The 23207-nt window shown below is 33.6% G+C and overlaps 1 protein-coding gene across 1 annotated transcript in view; it reads right to left on the bottom strand.

Annotated features, from left to right (window-relative positions):
- The window catches only part of LOC125050257, a 106815-nt gene extending 98521 nt beyond the window's left edge, over nt 1-8294 (bottom strand). The window contains exons 1-2 of the mRNA XM_047649985.1: nt 8257-8294; nt 8128-8179 (exon numbers count right to left, since the gene is read on the bottom strand). Of these exons, the coding sequence (XP_047505941.1) occupies nt 8128-8179; nt 8257-8294 (90 nt within the window). The remainder of the gene's footprint in view (nt 1-8127; nt 8180-8256) is intronic.
- Between the last annotated feature and the right edge of the window lie 14913 nt (nt 8295-23207).

Raw genomic sequence — 23207 nt, 5'->3', positions numbered from 1 at the left:
TCTTTGTTTTATTAGTCGTAACATTGGTATTCTGTGCGCATATGTTTTCTGTAATTACCTTTCTATGTACCACGTAAATCCTATTTGATCGATTACATGATTTATTTCATTTTAAGACCATTATGATAATGAATCATACATTTAATTCCTCGTGTCTCACGTTAATTAGTTATTGATTTATTTATTACGCTTTTAAAGTTCTAACATACCACAGAAAATGTTTAAAATATTGTAATTTAAATTAATATAATTATAACGGATAAGACACATTTAATTATTACTTATACTAATTTTGAGTTTAGTAGTCTTTTATTTTAATTATTTTTTTGAATAATTATACAATTATTACCTTACTGAATTCCTGTAATAATGTATGTAAAACCTGAAGCTCCATATTTGTTCACACCACAAAATAATACCAGTTACCAAATAAAATATGTCAGGGACACCGCTATTGACCCGACTTTCAAGGCAACAGAGATTAAAGAAATGTTTAAAGAAATACAAAAGAAAAATAAAAACTCATTTTACTCGCAGTTAAAACCTTATTCAGGTCACAATATGTATTAAGGCTTTCTTCCGCAAAGTACTTACGAGCGGCGATTACGTTTTCAGTACATTTAAAAGTATGCAGGTAATTTAACTTCAAATATTTTCAATTAAAAAGAAATTTGTTCGATTTTTAAATACAATATACTTTCACAACTGCTGAGCGTAGTTGAAATATAAAATAACATAGGCAAAATAATAAAACCTCCTTACTTTATGTTTATAGTTTATGAATGTTTTTGTTGATGACAATATACCAGGGAGCTGGTCCCGCTACGCTGGTCCTACGCTAATGTTATATAGAGTAAAGATTTGTTTGCATTACGCTCCAAAACTACTGGACCGATTTGAATAAAACTTTCACCAGATACCTACATTACCGCTTATAAATATAGAATATTTAAAAACAAAAACAAACAAGTAATGCAGTAAAAATAATAATATAAACTCCGATATCCAATACGGAAACTATTGACAATAGAGGAAGGTGATGTACTCCAGCTTTATAAAAGACACCAAGCTGGGACTGACCGCCAGTCTATTCTAATTAAATACAATAAATTAGCAGTATAACACTAAGCTACCAATTCTCTCAATACATTTTAAAATAATAAATAAAGACGCTCCAGCCCTTAAAAGTGTTTAGCTTCACATTTATAGTCAAGTCAGAGATCAGCCTTCATAGACGTCGTCACGTATGAGCTAATGTTAATTTACAAAGAATAATTCATTGGTGTGATATGCACGGCTGGAAGTCACACCTAACTAGTAACTCTAAAATATGTTCTATTAAAAAAATATCTAAATATTGCAATACCTTGAATAGAATTTATATAAGATTACTAGCTGACCGGGCAAACGTCGTTTTGCCATGTATATCATTTATAATAAAAAAATAGTTGATCTTATAGTACGGGAGGTAGCAACGTTTGAAAAAAAAGAATTTTAGGTCAGCTGATTTTGTGATATGTCTTCCTTCTTGCACTTCCGGTTAGAGTCTGGGCAATCTGGCTGGCGGTAGTGGTTGCGTTCATTAGTGCGCATCCTATCTGTCCAGGTAAAAATCCTGGATTTTAAAAGCATTTTAAGAAGCGTAATTTTTAATTTTTCGTTTTTAAATACGTCTACCTGACATACTTTTTTTATTGCCAGACATTTTTCACGTTGCTAACTATGTGCCAGACGCGATTTTAAGTTTTATTTTTATAAAAATTTCAAAGCATTTTAGAATGTCTGTAATTTTAATATTATGTTATTTAAATATAAGAAAAACTGAAAATGAATTTGCCAGACATTAATTCGGTTGTTAAGTCTTGAATTAAAATGATAAAGTTTTGCAGTATGATGAAGCATTGCATTTTAAGAAGCGTAATTTTTGATTTTTCCTTTTTAAATACGTCTACCTGACATACTTTTTTTATTGCCAGACATTTTTCACGTTGCTAACTATGTGCCAGACGCGATTTTAAGTTTTATTTTTATGAAAATTTCAAAGCATTTTAGAATGTCTGTAATTTTAATATTATGTTATTTAAATATAAGGAAAACTGAAAATGAATTTGCCAGACATTAATTCGGTTGTTAAGTCTTGAATTAAAATGATAAAGTTTTGCAGTATGATGAAGCATTGCATTTTAAGAAGCGTAATTTTTGATTTTTCCTTTTTAAATACGTCTACCTGACATACTTTTTTTATTGCCAGACATTGTTCACGTTGCTAACTATGTGACAGACGCGATTTTAAGTTTTATTTTTATAAAAATTTCAAAGCATTTTAGAATGTCTGTAATTTTAATATTATGTTATTTAAATATAAGGAAAACTGAAAATGAATTTGCCAGACATTAATTCGGTTGTTAAGTCTTGAATTAAAATGATAAAGTTTTGCAGTATGATGAAGCATTGCATTTTAAGAAGCGTAATTTTTGATTTTTCCTTTTTAAATACGTCTACCTGACATACTTTTTTTATTGCCAGACATTTTTCACGTTGCTAACTATGTGACAGACGCGATTTTAAGTTTTATTTTTATGAAAATTTCAAAGCATTTTAGAATGTCTGTAATTTTAATATTATGTTATTTAAATATAAGGAAAACTGAAAATGAATTTGCCAGACATTAATTCGGTTGTTAAGTCTTGAATTAAAATGATAAAGTTTTGCAGTATGATGAAGCATTGCATTTTAAGAAGCGTAATTTTTGATTTTTCCTTTTTTAAATACGTCTACCTGACATACTTTTTTTATTGCCAGACATTTTTCACGTTGCTAACTATGTGCCAGACGTGATTTTAAGTTTTATTTTTATGAAAATTTCAAAGCATTTTAGAATGTCTGTAATTTTAATATTAAGTTATTTAAATATAAGGAAAACTGAAAATGAATTTGCCAGACATTAATTCGGTTGTTAAGTCTTGAATTAAAATGATAAAGTTTTGCAGTATGATGAAGCATTGCATTTTAAGAAGCGTAATTTTTGATTTTTCCTTTTAAATACGTCTACCTGACATACTTTTTTTATTGCCAGACATTTTTCACGTTGCTAACTATGTGACAGACGCGATTTTAAGTTTTATTTTTATAAAAATTTCAAAGCATTTTAGAATGTCTGTAATTTTAATATTATGTTATTTAAATATAAGGAAAACTGAAAATGAATTTGCCAGACATTAATTCGGTTGTTAAGTCTTGAATTAAAATGATAAAGTTTTGCAGTATGATGAAGCATTGCATTTTAAGAAGCGTAATTTTTGATTTTTCCTTTTTAAATACGTCTACCTGACATACTTTTTTTATTGCCAGACATTTTTCACGTTGCTAACTATGTGACAGACGCGATTTTAAGTTTTATTTTTATGAAAATTTCAAAGCATTTTAGAATGTCTGTAATTTTAATATTATGTTATTTAAATATAAGGAAAACTGAAAATGAATTTGCCAGACATTAATTCGGTTGTTAAGTCTTGAATTAAAATGATAAAGTTTTGCAGTATGATGAAGCATTGCATTTTAAGAAGCGTAATTTTTGATTTTTCCTTTTTTAAATACGTCTACCTGACATACTTTTTTTATTGCCAGACATTTTTCACGTTGCTAACTATGTGCCAGACGTGATTTTAAGTTTTATTTTTATGAAAATTTCAAAGCATTTTAGAATGTCTGTAATTTTAATATTAAGTTATTTAAATATAAGGAAAACTGAAAATGAATTTGCCAGACATTAATTCGGTTGTTAAGTCTTGAATTAAAATGATAAAGTTTTGCAGTATGATGAAGCATTGCATTTTAAGAAGCGTAATTTTTGATTTTTCCTTTTAAATACGTCTACCTGACATACTTTTTTTATTGCCAGACATTTTTCACGTTGCTAACTATGTGACAGACGCGATTTTAAGTTTTATTTTTATAAAAATTTCAAAGCATTTTAGAATGTCTGTAATTTTAATATTATGTTATTTAAATATAAGGAAAACTGAAAATGAATTTGCCAGACATTAATTCGGTTGTTAAGTCTTGAATTAAAATGATAAAGTTTTGCAGTATGATGAAGCATTGCATTTTAAGAAGCGTAATTTTTGATTTTTCCTTTTTAAATACGTCTACCTGACATACTTTTTTTATTGCCAGACATTTTTCACGTTGCTAACTATGTGACAGACGCGATTTTAAGTTTTATTTTTATGAAAATTTCAAAGCATTTTAGAATGTCTGTAATTTTAATATTATGTTATTTAAATATAAGGAAAACTGAAAATGAATTTGCCAGACATTAATTCGGTTGTTAAGTCTTGAATTAAAATGATAAAGTTTTGCAGTATGATGAAGCATTGCATTTTAAGAAGCGTAATTTTTGATTTTTCCTTTTTTAAATACGTCTACCTGACATACTTTTTTTATTGCCAGACATTTTTCACGTTGCTAACTATGTGCCAGACGCGATTTTAAGTTTTATTTTTATGAAAATTTCAAAGCATTTTAGAATGTCTGTAATTTTAATATTATGTTATTTAAATATAAGGAAAACTGAAAATGAATTTGCCAGACATTAATTCGGTTGTTAAGTCTTGAATTAAAATGATAAAGTTTTGCAGTATGATGAAGCATTGCATTTTAAGAAGCGTAATTTTTGATTTTTCCTTTTTAAATACGTCAACCTGACATACTTTTTTTATTGCCAGACAATTTTTACGTTGCTAACTATGTGCCAGACGCGATTTTAAGTTTTATTTTTATAAAAATTTCAAAGTATTTTAGAATGTCTGTAATTTTAATATTATGTTATTTAAATATAAGAAAAACTGAAAATGAATTTGCCAGACATTAATTCGATTGCTAAGCCTTGAATTAAAATGAAAAAGTATTGCAGTATAATGCTTGTAGTACGAGCATAAAAAGGAATATAAAATTAGATTAAAATTAATTATCAACACTTTATTTAAATTGTCCTAATTACTAAATGTAAGTTATGAATAATTCATGCAACGTAAAAATGTCTGGCAATAAAAAAAGTATGTCAGGTAGACGTATTTAAAAAGGAAAAATCAAAAATTACGCTTCTTAAAATGCTATGCTTCATCATACTGCAATACTTTATCATTTTAATTCAAGACTTAACAATCGAATTAATGTCTGGCAAATTCATTTTCAGTTTTTCTTATATTTAAATAACATAATATTAAAATTACAGACATTCTAAAATGCTTTGAAATTTTTATAAAAATAAAACTTAAAATCGCGTCTGTCACATAGTTAGCAACGTGAAAAATGTCTGGCAATAAAAAAAGTATGTCAAGTAGACGTATTTAAAAAGGAAAAATCAAAAATTACGCTTCTTAAAATGCAATGCTTCATCATACTGCAAAACTTTATCATTTTAATTCAAGACTTAACAACCGAATTAATGTCTGGCAAATTCATTTTCAGTTTTTCTTATATTTAAATAACATAATATTAAAATTACAGACATTCTAAAATGCTTTGAAATTTTTATAAAAATAAAACTTAAAATCGCGTCTGTCACATAGTTAGCAACGTGAAAAATGTCTGGCAATAAAAAAAGTATGTCAAGTAGACGTATTTAAAAAGGAAAAATCAAAAATTACGCTTCTTAAAATGCAATGCTTCATCATACTGCAAAACTTTATCATTTTAATTCAAGACTTAACAACCGAATTAATGTCTGGCAAATTCATTTTCAGTTTTCCTTATATTTAAATAACATAATATTAAAATTACAGACATTCTAAAATGCTTTGAAATTTTCATAAAAATAAAACTTTAAAATCGCGTCTGGCACATAGTTAGCAACGTGAAAAATGTCTGGCAATAAAAAAAGTATGTCAGGTAGACGTATTTAAAAAGGAAAAATCAAAAATTACGCTTCTTAAAATGCAATGCTTCATCATACTGCAAAACTTTATCATTTTAATTCAAGACTTAACAACCGAATTAATGTCTGGCAAATTCATTTTCAGTTTTCCTTATATTTAAATAACATAATATTAAAATTACAGACATTCTAAAATGCTTTGAAATTTTTATAAAAATAAAACTTAAAATCGCGTCTGGCACATAGTTAGCAACGTGAAAAATGTCTGGCAATAAAAAAAGTATGTCAGGTAGACGTATTTAAAAACGAAAAATTAAAAATTACGCTTCTTAAAATGCTTTTAAAATCCAGGATTATTACCTGGACAGATAGGATGCGCACTAATGAACGCAACCGCTACCGCCAGCCAGATTGCCCAGACTCTAACCGGAAGTGCAAGAAGGAAGACATATCACAAAATCAGCTGACCTGAAATTCTTTCTCGAAAACGTTGCTACCTCCCGTACTATTAGAGGGGTGAAAGTTAGGGGCTGTATGTATTTTTTAATGCTGTATCATAAAAAATATATATAAAAAATTAGGGGTGGACTACCCTTAACATTTAGGGGGATGAAAAACAGATGTTGTCCGATCCTCAGATATACCCAATATGCACACAAAATTTCATGAGAATCGGTCAAGTCGTTTCGGAGGAGTTTAACCACAAACACCGCGACACGATAATTTTATATATGTACTATAGCTTACCGGGCAAACGTCGTTTTGCCATGTATATCATTTATAATAAAAAAATAGGGGTTGATCGTAGAGGGGTGAAAATTTGGGGTTATATGTATTTTTTAATGCTGTATCATAAAAAATATTAAAAAAATATATATAAAAAATTAGGGGTGGACTACCCTTAACATTTAGGGGGACGAAAAATAGATGTTGTCCGATCCTCAGACATACCCAAGATGCACACAAAATTTCATGAGAATCGGTCGAGCCGTTTCGGAGGAGTTTAACTACAAACACCGCGACACGAGAATTTTATATATTAGATTACGTCGATAAAGACCCCTTTACCACATTGAAATTCATTGTACCTAAATTTCAATACCTGAACCTCTGAATATTCAAATATTTTGTCGAGTGCCGGTAGTGGTTTGTTAACACAGCATTCGTTTGGCACCGCAATTAAATGTTTTTACTTGGCTTTTACACAGTTTCTTAATGATTATTATAGTTAATTGATTTAATTAAAGTTGAAAGTAATAAATAAATTCAACCATATGGGGGTCGGCCCTTTCGGAAATTTGTTTATTTGAATTGTTTTGTATGTAAATGGGTAATTTTTATTAAATATACTCAATTATAGTAGAAATTATAGAAAGGTACAGAAAATAATTTTTACTATTCTAAAGCCGTTTAAACGTTTTTTTGGTGTCATAATCACGGATTGACTTGATAAATATGTTTTATCTTCAAGAAGGACATTAATTAAATTAAAAAGCGTTTGCGCAACGATACGAAACAATTTTGTTTTTAACAACACAGCAGCGACTACATTAGTAGTCTTCAGGTCCCTCAAACTTGAAAATATTCAAGTTTTCATGATATGTTATACATTCTCTATAAACTATACCCCAAGGTAAGGACAATTTATTTATTTTATATATTCTTCCAGTAATTTAATATACACGGAGTCAGGGTGAATGCAATTCAAATGTTGGAAATAATAATACCGTTAAGAATTGAATTTTCAAATTTTCATGCAAAGTCGTATAGAAGGCCGTGTCTGTCGTTTATAACATGAAAATATCCTACAATATTATTAAAAGCAATGCGCCTACTTCACTACAAGCTTTACATCAAATAAAGTCGGAGTTTTTACGTGGCTACGCATTTTATATTCCCGTTCAACAAGCTGTTTACTAAGTACAACGTAATACGCCTGAATACTTTTGCTATATTTATATATTCTCAACAATAAAAAAATGCACGTGCAAATATAAGTACCTGAGTACCTTTAGCATAATAAAATCTACCACACAATATTTTGAACTTTTTTAAAATGCTTTAGTTTATTTACATTCGAAATTCGTCGAAACAATAACGGTACTTAACCTCTTTTAGCCCCTATTTTAAAAGAATTCAGCTTCAAAAATACTTTACGTCTCAACCGAGAAATTTCTCCAAAACATGAATACAAACAAGAACTAAAAACATTTGTACAGCTTTCGCTTCGAATTACGAACATTCATTACCTTTAAAGAGTTCCCGTTAATAGCTCCACTTTTGCCACACACGACTTCACCACTTTTGATTGTTTATCACCGATATCTAATGTCCAGTATCCGATTGTTTTGTTATCGTCACTGGATTCAGGAGATAACCCTCCGACTGCCGCGGGGTGACTGTTAGTGACACTCATAGCTACGGTTTCACCCCGATGACGTCACCCTAGACCAATAGGGGGAGGTTTTCCACGCATGCGTGGCATACCAGCCGTCGCGGCGCCTATAAAATCTCAGAACGGTAAGAATCCTAGCATCGAATAATGCATCATACATTGCCGGGGTGCCGTACTGATTTCAAAGTTTATGCTAAAGACGCGGCAGTGAATAGCAAAGGCGGGATAGGAAAAATTTTGTTCAAAGCTTCTGGGAGTGACAGCTTTGTCCGCCCCCGTTGGGCATTTCAAAGGCTAACATTCTTTTTGCGTCTGTGGACGTGGCGCGCTTTTCAAATAATTGAGACGTATATATGATTTAATTTGCCCTTTGCGGGGCTTAACATTTTACACTGGGGGAAATGCATAGTAAATATGGCGATGAAAGGATTTAGAGAAGGGGAGCGAAAACAAAATAAAAAAGAAACGATCGAACCTTTTCTCGTATTGCTTTTAACATATTATGGACAATTTGCCATAACAAGAGGCCAATTAACATGTCGGACGCGAAGGTAATTCACGTTCAATAAAGCTTTAAAAGTTTATACATATTCAGTATATGTAATGCTCATTTACAAAAAACACAACAATGTATAAAAAGGGAAAAATTACATAACTAAGTTAAAAATATCCATCTCATCCGATCCATCCATCCAATTAGCTCGAATATTAAAAATAAATATTAGAGACCGGAACTTCCTTTATTCTCCGCAAATATGGAACAACCACTAATAATTGAATTCTTCTTATCTTTTTAGAGTTTCTAAAAACATAAGAAATGTTTAATGCATATGCAGTAAGTCTGAGAATCGGCTACTATCTATCTTTCAAACCCCTAAGTGATAAGGGGTGTCCACCCCCACAAAAAAAATATTTTAGACAAAAAATATTGTTTTTATTTTTTTATGATACATACAGCATACAAAAATACATACAACCCTTAATTTTCGTCCACCCTCTTCCATCAACCCCTATTTTTTATGTGTTAATTAAAAACTTATAACTTGAATTCTGAGGTATAGAGAAAATCACAGAAAAACCTAAAAAGTTTTCATTCCGGAAAACCGAACAGTTTCTGGGGTAGCACAACAAAAAATTCCATGTTGGTATGTACTAAAATGGTATGCTAAGTAAAATCACATTAAGGACAAACGAAGTCCGCGGGGCAGCTAGTTTACTATAAAATTAAAGATAATTCATGAAATGCTACAATTTCTAAACCACGCCCCACTGACTTTTAATTCAAGCGCCAAATTATATATAGTTATATACACATAATTCTAACGACCTTTCCAACTGCAATCGAAAAATAATCGGACAGACGGCTTTCCATGGATTTAAAAGTAATCCAAGTGCTTTTTCACACTCAATCACTACGAGCAAACTATACGTAAGGTTTTAATTTGCCATCCGTCTTTCAACAATGGACCAGTAGACGGTGGAAGGCAATCTGAGCTCTTTTATGTTCACAACATAGATGACGTGTTATTTCTGTACGGCTTTGATACATTTTTATGTTTTGAAATAAAAGCATTGCAGTTTTTTTGTTTTAAATTAGAATAGCTGTGTGGTTGCAATGGTCTGTGAAACAACAGAGGTTTCTAGAACTTTTTTAAAATAAGATATTTGATATGAAAACTTGTGTAAATCTAAATACGTTTTTATAAATAAATATGTCGTATGTGATATTATAAGTCATATAAAAGCTATAATGATATATAAGAATCATGTCAGTACATACTTATTAAACAATGAGCCAGATAAGGTTTAAAAGAGGATAAAGTTTTAAAAAAATATATAAAATATGTTTGAATTAATAACACTATTGTCTTAATATGTTTAAAGACATAATTGGTACTTTCGTAGTAATAATTTCAGCTGTCCTTATAATTAAGGAAATTAAGGCTTCAAAGTAGAGAGATATTATAGAACAATAGATTTGTTAAATTAAAAGTTTCGATCAATCTTGTCATATATGGTGAAATATTCTAATACAGAGAATGCAATTAATTTTATCTACTACAAGCTCCCACCTTTTCAGAATGCCAAATCATAAAATGACTGCTTCACGACTGATTTGAGAGCAACCGCCGATGCGAAAACCGCTGTGTAGTTGTCTTAAAAGTAAAAGTATTTTAAAGGATAAATTGGCGTAACATATTGCAATGCAATAATAGACTTCCTTAGAAAACCATAGACTTCCTAATACCTGAACATTTAGTACTTTCTTGTCATTGTTTAGGTATTTTCTCTGTAAGTTTTAGAGCCATCTCGCAACACTTATTTCTAAACTCGCTTTAATTAATATATATACCAACTTGTACCTATTATTTTTACATTCCTAAGTCTCACTTTCTTACATTTAAATATAGTCTCTTTTAATAATTTCTATTAGTCGTGAGAAAATTCAATCACCTTAAGTCCTATACATACATTGAATGATATAGAATATAGAACTTTGTTTTATTCATAGAAACACAAATATATGTACTATAAAATATTACTAAACAAGTGCAGAATACAGCTTGTGTGAAGTAGAAGTGAACACACAAACACAAAAAGTTATCATATTACATATCTGTGTCTCATGTTCTAACTTCAATATTTTTATATAATATACATATAAGAATAAGTAAAGTTATGTAATAAATTTATATTACATAACTTAATAATAATATAAAGCCTGCACAACTTTGCAACAAAAATTTGTTGTATTTTTTTTCTTTGCTCTGGATTTGCACGGTTGCAAGATACCTATGTAGTTTCAATGTTGACGTTTAACCTTTGGATTACCATTGTTTTACTTGAGAATTGAACCCAGTCCAGCGGCCTAAACTCATAAAATAAACGATTGAACTAAAATGAGATTTAAAGTTTGTATTTACTGAAACGCTACAGATCCACCGCTTCAATGAACAATTCTACAATTTATTTTTTATAAATAAGGTAGTGAGCCTTTTGAATATAAAAAAATATAAATTGACAAAGAAACTATTTGAGCTTTATTATTATTATCATCCGCGGGTTCAACGCATTGATGTTAAAATGGTTATCCTGAATAAATCACATATCAAGACAAAAACAATTTTTAAATTTAAGCTAGTAGTTTAATTTGTAGTTTTTAATGTTTGAGTAACATTCGATATATAAATATAAGACCACGATTATGCTAAGCGTTTTTAACACTAAAACTCGTGGAAATTGCCGGGAAGTGATTTATCGTCAAAATAGCTGACGTTAACGTCATAACTCACCTACGACAAAAACCCGGCGAGACGGACTAAAGAGGCATAATTGTTTCCTTGGGGATAAACGAAACTACGTCAAATTTACTCAACTTTACTACCCGATCCCTTTATTCAACGATCAACTGAGCGTTAGTTGGCATCATATACAACATTTGTACGACACACACTAATGTCATCGATACTTAAGTAAGGCATGTCCTTACGACGTTCTTTCGTCGTGCAAGTACCTCCGAACAAGCGTTACACACATATAAGGAAAATTCTGTAGGTGCACAGTCGTGATTTTATAGTGTCCTATCGCTAGCCATTTCGATACCAAAATGTATATGATAACTTTGATATGTATTTTACTAACCCAAGGTTTATATCATATTTAAAAAGAGTTTCATAGGATAATAATCGAACAGTGTAAATTTGTGTAGTTTTAAAATCGCTCATGAAGCGGAGCAAATTTTTTAATATTGTTCTGTCCATTGTACATAAAGTTAAAATTAAAGTAGGCTAAAGTCGAATTGACGTAATTTTTTACATCTTCTAAATTGCCGAATGTGTTACCCTATATCGTCAACAGATTAATCAAATGCAAATAAAAAGTGAGTTGTATGGGGAGCGTAGTTCTCGACAGCTAATCCTAGCGACAGGTAAGCTGAGCTAATTTATCATCGCCGAAACAATGGGGTGTTGAGCGAATATATAATCTATGTAGTCGAGGGTTCGATAATGATATAACTCTTCATGCTATAGTATTAAATACAACAATACAGTTGTAAGATGAATGTGCGTTGAATAAATGTAATTCGAAACGATTTGAGGCAGTAGAAAGGAAATTCACAGATTTTATAAGACATTTAAATTCTCCTATACGTAAAACTATCCACAAGAATACAACCAGCAACTCCTTCTATCTGACGATTTTTTGAAGTTATACTTCTTCAGGCGCGTTATGAAAAATTTGATGAGAGTGAAATTTTACGATGCGCGCGCAACGTGACACAAAATTAACAGAATGAAGTTGCCCACGGAAGATGCTAAGGCATTGGACATAATTTAAAAACAACATTCGAATAATAATAGAATTTATGTTGCACCTAATCTAAGAGAATAATAATAAATATTTATTAATTTAATTTTTCAAACGTAAACTGAACTTTATTGACTATAATGACTCCTTTTCCAGTCTTTGATTATTTAATTGTAAATAATTATTTGCATGCAATCAAAAACTATTTTTAATAATGCCAAAGAAGTATAACTTCTTACGCGCGTACATAAGTACACGCACCCTTTTTTATTTAATATCTCAAGACAGAAGAGAAGTGTAGGTACATGTAGTTATTGACCTTGTATGATTTTTTTTTTGTGTTACGCGTGACCTCCATGGGCACTGTTTTTCATAACATTTTTGTTTCTCAACTTCATAGTTAAAGTACATTTATAATATCTATATCTCATTATGCTTTGGTACTTTGTGAACAAAGGGTGGGTTTAGCCAGCAGAGCCCTCTAGGGCTTACTCGTTTCAGAAATCTGAGTAAGCCTATTTATTGATCTGATTTTAGCCTAAGGCTATGTACAATGTTCTCATTTAATATGCACCATGTATTTTTGATACGTATAGTTAATGACGTAATCTGTTGTCTTTGGTACACAAAAATTTTCTTTAAAGCTATGTATTTTTGCTATTTTGCCTGTAGGTCATGTTTGTAGTATATAAATGTATTGTGATTGTAATTAATATATTTCTTAATATGTAATCTAAACTATTATATATTTAACTAGCTGGCTTGGCGAACATCGTACCGCCTAACAGTAGATTCTTTATTTTTTTTAATACTTATTCTACTATTCGGGACACCGGTCTAGCTAGTAAGATAAAAAAAAGAAAGTTGATAATACAACAAATACATTATGTCAAAAAATAAAAATTTACCTTCCCGGAACCCCTCCACTAACACTTGAACTTTATGATAAGGTATTAAAGTTCAAATTGCCTTTAAATATTATTACAAATATTTTGTATGGGAATATTGAAAAGTGTTGTTTTTAGACTTTTTCACTCATTTTTTTTAATTTTTCTCTCCGTAAGAACCATCCTCGTATTTCAAGGAATATTATAAAAAAAGAATCAGACAAATCGGTCAAGCCGTTTTCATGTTATGTCGTGACAACGGAAAACGGGTTTCATTTTTATATATATAGATTAAACCTTAGACAACATATATTCTAGCGTGGTAATGAATTAAGAAACATAACGAATTTAAGCCCGGCAACGCACTTGCGAGCCTTCTGGCAATGTGTCCATGGGCATCGGTATCACTTTACATCAGATGAGCCTCCTGCCCGTGTGCCATTTTTTATATTAAAAAAAGGACGAACGGGAATAATGATATTTATAACAAACCTAGAGATGCTGCCCGCATTGGAAAATAAGATGTATTTTATAAATTATGGATATTCAGCATCTTATAAAAAAAATTGAGGTAAACTATACCGTCATTTTTTATATTATTTTATGGTCATCTAAATTTTGAGCTTACCCATGATTTCTCTCGCCTGTGTAGGTTCAAGACCTCATAAATAACTTTTTCACCAAAAAGAAATATGATACTGTTGAGAATTTTTTGTAATAAATCACCGAGGTATGCGAATAAAATTGTTAACAGAATACTAATGCGTTATGGCCGTTTTAATTACCTGAGAACTATAAAATCTTACACAGTGTGTATAAAAACAATTTATACCTTTAAAAAGACTTAATTTTTTAATTACCTACTTTAATATACCTGATACTCATCTTAGATTTCTTACGTATAGATGGCCGTTTCAAAAATTCAGTGGTGAATCTGAAATATACTTCTTCGACTTTAAAAAGCTAAGGATAGAGAAGGTTAATTCCAATTTTAAGTTATTAGTTTTTATGTTAATATTTAGGATTATTTACACTCATTACCTTATGTAGATAATAATAATCTAATTAAAATGTAATAAAATATTCATTGTAATACATAATTACTTAAAACACGATTACGTTTTTTTAGGAATTACTGTGGAGATCCACGAGATGTTAATAATAAAGTAAGCAACGCTTTCAAAAGTTGGTATTTTAAAAGACATTTTGATAGTCTAAAGTAACATATATCAGATATAGTTCCACATTAATAATTTACTCTTCCTTTACGTTACGTTTGCTGGGGCACTTTGAAGCATGGATCAAGACCGGGCAGTTAAGGAACCATCGACAGAGTGGAGAGGATCTGCTGGACCACAGGAGCGTTGGTAATTTCTCGTTTCGGAGGCCAATACACATTTTAAATTGTTAAGAGCCAGCGCTGTGAGACTACTTCCGTATAGTTCTAAATAAAACATTACGTACTACTCGTACGTAAGTTAAGTACAGTCACATTACTATAGATATAAGTGTTGGATCAATGTAAGACTGATGAAGTCCATATTAGTTACGTCCTACCTGACTTACTTTATTAAAAAATCATTGTATAAATATATATCATTTGTTACGAGCGATAAGTACACTGGTTGGATCTAGACTGGCGAACATGAATACATTACAAACAAGGCAAATGGTTATAACTGATACACACAAGTGCAATATTATTGTATTAGTGATTATGGTGTCACTACATAAGTATTACGTTACAAGTTATTTCTGCCTTTTGTTGAACTCAATTCGAAGCTAAATTAACTTTGAACCAAAATCAATATTAAATATAAAACTTCCTTAAAATTATTACAGCTATTATTGTATTATTAACATAACTTAAAGCAATCGCGGTCAGTATGACAATGTGACATCAAGTTAATAATTATACATAACTAGCCATCTATTGCTACGAGTATGTCTTTTCTCTAAATAAAAAATGTACTAGTTCATTATTCTTAATTATTTAATAAAGTAGAATTCTCGTCTTCTTAATCGTTCTCAAAACTCAACATGTATAATCGACAATTTTTTCTATGAAAATTAATACGTAAAACGACTATCATTGAGAATGTTGAAATTTGATATGAAAATACAGTTGTCTTAACGTCTTTTTGAGTGGAACTATATTTAATAATTCTTGAATATATTAAAGAAAGTGTGATTGTAATAAATTATCAGACGCCAGCATATAAATCTATTTGGACGTCATTACAAATGTTCTGTCTTATAACCGCCACTGATCCACTAAAGCTTACCTCATAACTTTAATTGCGATTACCATTTTAATATTGAGTTTCTATATCATCTAATACAATGCAGGATATTAAAAGAATTTCTTAATCGGCGTTAGATGACGTCATAATTTTATATTTTTGTAATATATTAGATAATGCACTCTTTACAGTACAACCAATTATTACGCAAATATTCGCACGTATAATATTCCGGATGGCGTTAAATTTAATTTAATTTATAAAAAGGGGACGATGCTTAATTGTGATTGGTTATCGTCAATAGACCAATTGTAATCAAGCTTTCCAGTTAAAATTTAATTGTGCAGCTTAGTTTAAACGTGAATGACAAGTCTAAGCGTGAATGAACACCCAATCTGTCAAAATTCTATCAACGTTATTGACGGAACTGTTCATCTAAGGTTTACAATTAAACTTGCCCCAGAATCGCAGGCTCAAGGAATAAATATTTAAATAATATTCCAAGTATCCTAAACATAAAGTTTTAAAAAATAATTTATATTAAAAGTTGACTGGCAGTATTAAAATAGGTCGATATTTTTTTGCAAAGTAATATTTCCTGACTGACGTGAATACGTATGAAGATTAAAAAATCTGATCCATTACCTCTGGTCAATTACACTTAATAACACTGTAAAACTATATCTTTTATAGTCGTTTATTAAAATCGTTTCGATTCAGCAATCAACTCGCTGATTCCAATTGAGACCGTGTTCCTGTTATGAACAGTTAGGTCTTTTGAAGGCTTATGAATTTTAGTGATTGTCAGTTTGCTTCGGCAATTTGTTCTGAACGATGTAATTTCATACGACGTGCTAATGGAGATATTTAATCATACTTTTATCGTACAAAGAGAAAGTTTATTATTAACGTTTAGCAAAGGCCCATAAGTATCATAAGGTGAATTCAATAACGACATATAGCACTTTTATTTTCTAATTGTATGGGCTCATTTTAGCGACTGAATTAAAAGTAGTTTAGAAAGTAGAACAACGGCCAGTTTTAATCAAACTGACAGACAGACAATTTTTGTAGCCAGAAAAGACAAAAAGAGACCAAAGAAGAACCTAAGAGACCAGTGCTAAAAGAATGCTTTGTCTATGCAGAAGGGTGGTCCGAAAAAATAACCAGATAGTTCGGGTCCTGTATTACAGCACATTCTAGAGATTATATAGTCTTGCGTTAGTTTTGCTTTTTAAATATACTAAAAGAGTGCGTTGCACTTCTAATGTTACTTTATATTGCAGGGCCCGAACTATCTGGCTATTTTTTCGGACCACCCATCTGATTATAGCCAAGGCATTCTTTAGCACTTTACTCTTAGGTTCTTCTTTGGTCTCTTTTTGACATTTTTCATCGTGAAATATCGTATGTAAATTTATCATAAGCATTTTGTTTGTGCACGCCGTCCGCACCACACTTTAGTTCCAATTTGAGTAACTTGTTACTTTTTTTTTCTTATGTGTGGCCTTGTTGGTGCGACTATAAATAAATAAGATTAATTTAATCATATTCTTGTATCAATGCATTGAATCAAACGTCAATATGGATTTGGGGTTGCTACATATGTTAGCTGTATATAAAACAGAGTTTAGAGTTCAATCTTTCCTTCTGAATGGAAATAAAATCAAACATAAATCGAATGACGACTATAGCGAGCATTCTAATTACTAGCGACATGTTTTGACTTCGCACGGCAGGATTTTTTTTATATTTTAGAAATAAATTTGATCTATTTTACTCCGAGATAACGTAGCATAGTAGTTATTTATTTATTTGTTTTAAAAAGCACAATATAATAATGTAAGAAAATAGTAAGACAGAAAATATTGAAGTAAAGAAAGCTTTAAACTTTTTACTGAGTGTTTAAAAATAACCATTTAATGCCATATATTCGGAGAGCAACACCAACAGCCTGTAATTTCCATCCAAGATATTTAAAGATATACAAAAATAACAGAAAAAGCTCCACTTCCAATATAATGTCTCCTAATCTAGGTCTGAAGATTATCCTTATTAGTCTTACTAGTTACTACGGAGGTGTTTTTCATTTTACCTTTCTATATATTAAGAAAAGCATGATTCTCAAGTTTTTGACTGATAAAGCAATTGCAATGTCAAGTGAACCAAGATAACATCTATAGGCAAGGCATTGTACTAAACACGCTATAGTATTCAGTTTTTTGCAAGTCACTAAGTAGAAAAAACGACCAGAGCACATGATAGCACTTACCTGTACATTACTTGAGATGATTGATGACGGTTTGATACAATCAGAATTTGAACTAGAATTACTGCTTTTGACTTTGTTACATAAAGCAGTTTATTATTTTCGTTTCATATCCCGTTAATATTTTTTATATCTGGCAGAGCAGCGGCAACTGATAAACACCCAAACATACTTACCAACATTTGGCCACAACGCTTTGGGTGTTACGAAGAAATGAAATTATAAAATCACAGTTTGACATAATGTTTTTTTTTTTTTTTTTTTTTTTTTTTTAGAACGGGGGGCAAACGGGCAGGAGGCTCACCTGATGTTAAGTGATACCGCCGCCCATGGACACTCTCAATGCCAGAGGGCTCGCGAGTGCGTTGCCGGCCTTTTAAGAATAGGTACGCTCTTTTCTTGAAGGACCCTAAGTCGAATTGGTTCGGAAATACTTCAGTGGGCAGCTGGTTCCACATAGTGGTTGTGCGCGGCAAAAACTGCCTTGAAAAACGCTCAGTTGTGGAACGGCGGACGTCGAGGTGATACGGGTGGAATTTCGTATTCTGTCTCGACGTCCGATGATGAAATTCAGCTGCAGGTATTAATCCGAACAACTCCTCTGAACACTCTCCATGGTAAATGCGGTAGAAGATGCAGAGTGACCCCACATCTCTACGCAACGCCAAAGGATCAAGCCGCTCGGAGAGGGATTGGTCGTCGACAATTCGAACCGCTCTGCGTTGTATACGGTCAAGTGGAAGGAGCTGGTACTGGGGAGCCCCCGCCCAGAGGTGAGAGCAGTACTCCATGTGGGGCCGAATTTGCGCTTTATATAGTTGCATGCGGTGGCCCGGAGTGAAGTACCGCCTCGCCTTGCTGAGCACACCAAGCTTTTTGGAGGCTAATTTAGCCTTTCCCTCCAAGTGACCGCGAAACTGAACGTCGTTCGATATGTCAACGCCAAGTATTCCAATGCTGGCTGTGGCTTTAAGAAGAGTGTTTTCGAAAAGAGGAGTAGCGACAAAGGGTGTTTTTTTAGCGGAAAACGCGCAAACTTGTGTCTTCTTGGGGTTAAATTGGACTAGGTTTTGTCTGCCCCAGTCTGAGACTCCACGTAGTAGAGTTTCGACTTCAGACACAAGTTTGTTCCGGTACTCATCAACAACTGCCCGAGAAATACCTGCCCGGCCAGTGTAAAGAATATCCCCAGTGCTGTCATCCGCATAGCAGTGAATGTTGCTAAGTTGCAACATATCATTGATATGCAGAAGAAATAGGGTCGGGGATAGAACACAGCCTTGTGGGACCCCAGCGTTCACGGGTTTAAGGTCGGAACATGCTCCGTCGATGACGACCTTGATGCTCCGATCGGCCAGAAAGCTGGAGATCCAATCGCATAATTTCTCGGGAAGCCCATAGGCTGGAAGCTTCGAGAGCAGTGCTCTGTGCCACACCCGATCGAAGGCTTTCGCTATGTCCAAACTTACCGCCAACGCCTCCCCCTTGGACTCAATTGCTTCCGCCCACCTATGGGTAAGGTATACAAGGAGGTCACCAGCTGAGCGACCACGACGAAAGCCGTACTGAGAATCGCTAATCAACTGGTGACCTTCTAGATAACTCAAGAGCTGGCAATTAATAATGGTTTCCATTATTTTGGAGAACAAGGAGGTTATAGCTATTGGGCGATAGTTGGACGGATCAGAGCGATCGCCTTTTTTTGGGATCGGATGTATCGAAGCGGTCTTCCAGCACTTCGGGACAGTGCCGAGCGAGTACAGGTACCGGAAAAGGCGCGTTAAGACCGGAGCCAACTCAGGAGCACAAGTACGCAGCACAATTGGGGGGATACCATCCGGCCCGCTCGACTTATGAATGTCCAAGGAAGATAGTGCTTTGCGGACAGCACGTTGCCGGAATGTGATTTCCGGCATCGAGGAATCACACCGCGAAATGGTCGGTGGTGATCTCCCTCGGTCATCCAAAGTCGAGTTGGACGCGAAGAGACAGCCCAAAAGGTCGGCCTTCTCCTTCGCAGTGTGGGCCAGAGAGTCATCCTCCCTGTGCAGTGGCGGAATGGAGGGCTGACAAAAATTCCCCTGGACAGCTTTGGCGAGAGACCAGAAGGCTCGAGTCCCTGAAGGGAGTTGGGCCAATCTCTCGCCAAATCTGGCAATGTGCTCTGACTTTGCCTTAGTGATTTCTCGTTTGAAGGACCTGGAGGCTGAGTTATATGCTGTTTTAAGTTCGCTGGTATTGGCATCACGAGATTTCGCCGCTTCCGCCCATGCCTTAAAGCATTCTCGCTTTCGACGCGAGGCCGCCTTGCAAGAACGTTTAAACCAGGGCTGAGACTTGCCACCGATCGGCACCGCAGAAAATGGAATAAAGAGTTCCATGCCCTGCAGAACCACTTCGGCGACAGAGGCGGCGACGGAATCTGGAGCTTCCGGCGAAAAGCACATAGGCCCCCAAGGGTAGGACGCAAAGAAAGACCGCATCCCGTCCCAATCTGCTGACTTATAGTGCCAAATACGGCGACAACCCATAAAGCGGGGCCGTGAAGGGCGCGTAGATGGCACAGTACTCCGGACCACACAATGATCTGATGAACCCAATGGCGGGTCAACAGAGACTTGATAGTTCTCCGGATGTGAAGTCAGCAGAAGGTCCAACAAAGAGGGTTTATGACCATCCACATCTGGTATTCGCGTAATCGCAGGGACCATTTGTGTCAGGTCGTAGGCTAAAGCAAAGTCGTGAAAGGATCTTCCCGCGTGATCGGTAGTTTCAGAGCCGAGCCAGTCGGCATGGTGGGCGTTAAAATCGCCAAGTATCACGATTTCAGCGGTAGGAACCCTTTCGAGCAGGGAATCTGTAGCCATTTGGATGTGCTCAATGAGTCGGTCAGTTTCGATATTTCCGCTATGGGACCTATACAGGCATGCGTAGAATCGCGGATGGTCATCGCAGTCTACGCGCAGCCAGAGGTTAGATAGGTCCCTTCCTTCAAGCGTCCCGAGGCGACGAGAACAGATATCCTCTCTGACGTACACGCAAACTCCCGCCCGCGGCACAAATGAATGTTCCAATTTGTACCCCGGGTAGGAGAGGTAGGAAGTATCAGCCGGGGAGGAAATCTGAGTCTCGGTAAGAAAGAGCAAGGCCGGCTTCGCAGTCTCTAAATGGTAGTGGACTGCGTTGATATTGGTATTGAGCCCCCTAATATTTGTGAAGTCCACGGCGAGTGTGGACGGGGGTGCCTTTGTAGGTTTGCTCCGTTTGCCCCGAGAACGAATTATGTTATTTTTTCCGAGCGCAGAATTGCCCCCCCCAGAATACGAAGGGCAGCCTGTGCGTCCACCACCGGGCGCAGAGTGTCCCGGTGTTGGACGCCCAGAGGGGGATTCTCCACCGCGAGCGCGTGTGGTACCCCCCTGGGGTAGATTCTGTCTTTTTTTCTGCACCTTCATATTTCTTGTAGAGGGGGGGGGGGGGGGAAATGGGCTCCGGGAGTCTCTCTCACCGCACGAAACGCGAGTACAATAAGGCAAACTTATTGCATCACTTCACGCCGGTTTTCTGAGAGACAGTGGTACTGCCCCGGTCGTGCCTGCCCATTTGGCTGAAGCCCGAAGGCAACAGCATGGCACTCCCACTAGGAGCATGGCACTCCCACTAGGTTAAATGTCCCATATTACCTATGGCATATTGAATGATAAATAGCAATAAAATTAGTAAATTTGGTACTATGAAAATGTCAATATTGTGAATACCTAACCACTTTAATAAACTTAATTTACTAAAAATATATTTTCTTTAAAATCTTAAAACCTCCTTTAAAACATGAGGTTTCGAAGAAATATTATATTTTAGCCGCTTTTCTGTACTTTTAGTCACTTTTTCTGGATCATAACAAGGATATACTATTGTGTCTTACGAGAGAACTGTTAGCAGTAATCGAAATGAAAATATTGATAAGGTTAATACGTTTTAACTTCGATATTCTTGAATTACTAAAAACAGGTTTTCTTAATAGTAGGGATTTACTAGTGATTCACAGTTACGAATCTCACCAAAAGATAAATGTTTTTGTATTCGCTCCAGAGCAATCGATCTTCACAAGTCATGAAACATTGAAACGCTTTTTGAGCTCTCTGTACATATCAGTTTAAAGATCTATTTACTATCGGCATTTTATTATGTTTTATAAAAGGCTCTTTGAATCTATTAATATTAAAACGTTCTTAATTTTCTGTTTCTATCTACCTACCTATCTTTTTATAGCAATCCTTTTCTTATGTTTCATAACTAAAAACCGCTTGAATTTATATATTTTTCCTCAATAGGGTTTGAATGTTCCAGGTAAATAAATCTTTGATAAAAATGTCAAAACTCAAAATAACTTTATTCATATACGTAAACAAGTACACTTATGAACGTCAGAAAAAAATAATAAACTGAAGCAGAACTGGCACAACTCTCCGCCGCCAATCGCTAAGTTTTGAGTCATACAAATTGTTTGAACTGATACAAAACAATCCCAAGGATTAGGATCATTTAAATTTTCGCCAATTTATAAAAAAATTTATTAAGGTTATTCAGTGTTAGAAGTTGATTAAATCTTTTTTAAAGCGAATTTGAAATAAAAGAAAATAAACGAGCACGTTGTTAATAAATTGGAAGGGTAATAATATTAATAAATATTTATATTATGAAAGCCAGGTCAACTGGGGTCAGTTATTCATCCTAAATTTTGAATCCGTCGGTCATGCTACGTCAGGTATATTTTATACAATTCCCTTGTACATTGCTCCTTATTTTATTGAATGGCAATTTATCACAACCTTTAATGATATGACTTGCAGTAAAATTTATTGCAACGCTAAAAAAAGGCTACGTTCATCAAGTTTTGAGCTATATGGCAAAAATAAACGCATCTTTATTTTTATTATCTTCTTTAAATTATATATCAAATTATAAAAGCAGTGGAATTGTACGGACATAGAAACACGTCATGTTACTCACCAGCGACATATTTTTAAACGATTTTGTTTTATTTTTTGTTATTTTAGTTAAATCTTCTTTATAACGCTGAATGTTTTCTATCTGCGATGAATGGTTGATCTGTGGTCCAGGATTTCTATAGCCCTATTATTTATTACAAAGGTAGTTTACATACCTATATTATGTAAACTTATTAAGAACTTGTGAATAATTACGGACTTAACTATGTATATTGTAT

The sequence above is a fragment of the Pieris napi genome, chromosome 6, assembly GCF_905475465.1.
Source record: "Pieris napi chromosome 6, ilPieNapi1.2, whole genome shotgun sequence".
NCBI lineage: Eukaryota > Metazoa > Arthropoda > Insecta > Lepidoptera > Pieridae > Pieris > Pieris napi.
Note: the sequence above shows the minus strand (reverse complement) of the source record. Positions and strands in the feature narration are given on the sequence as shown.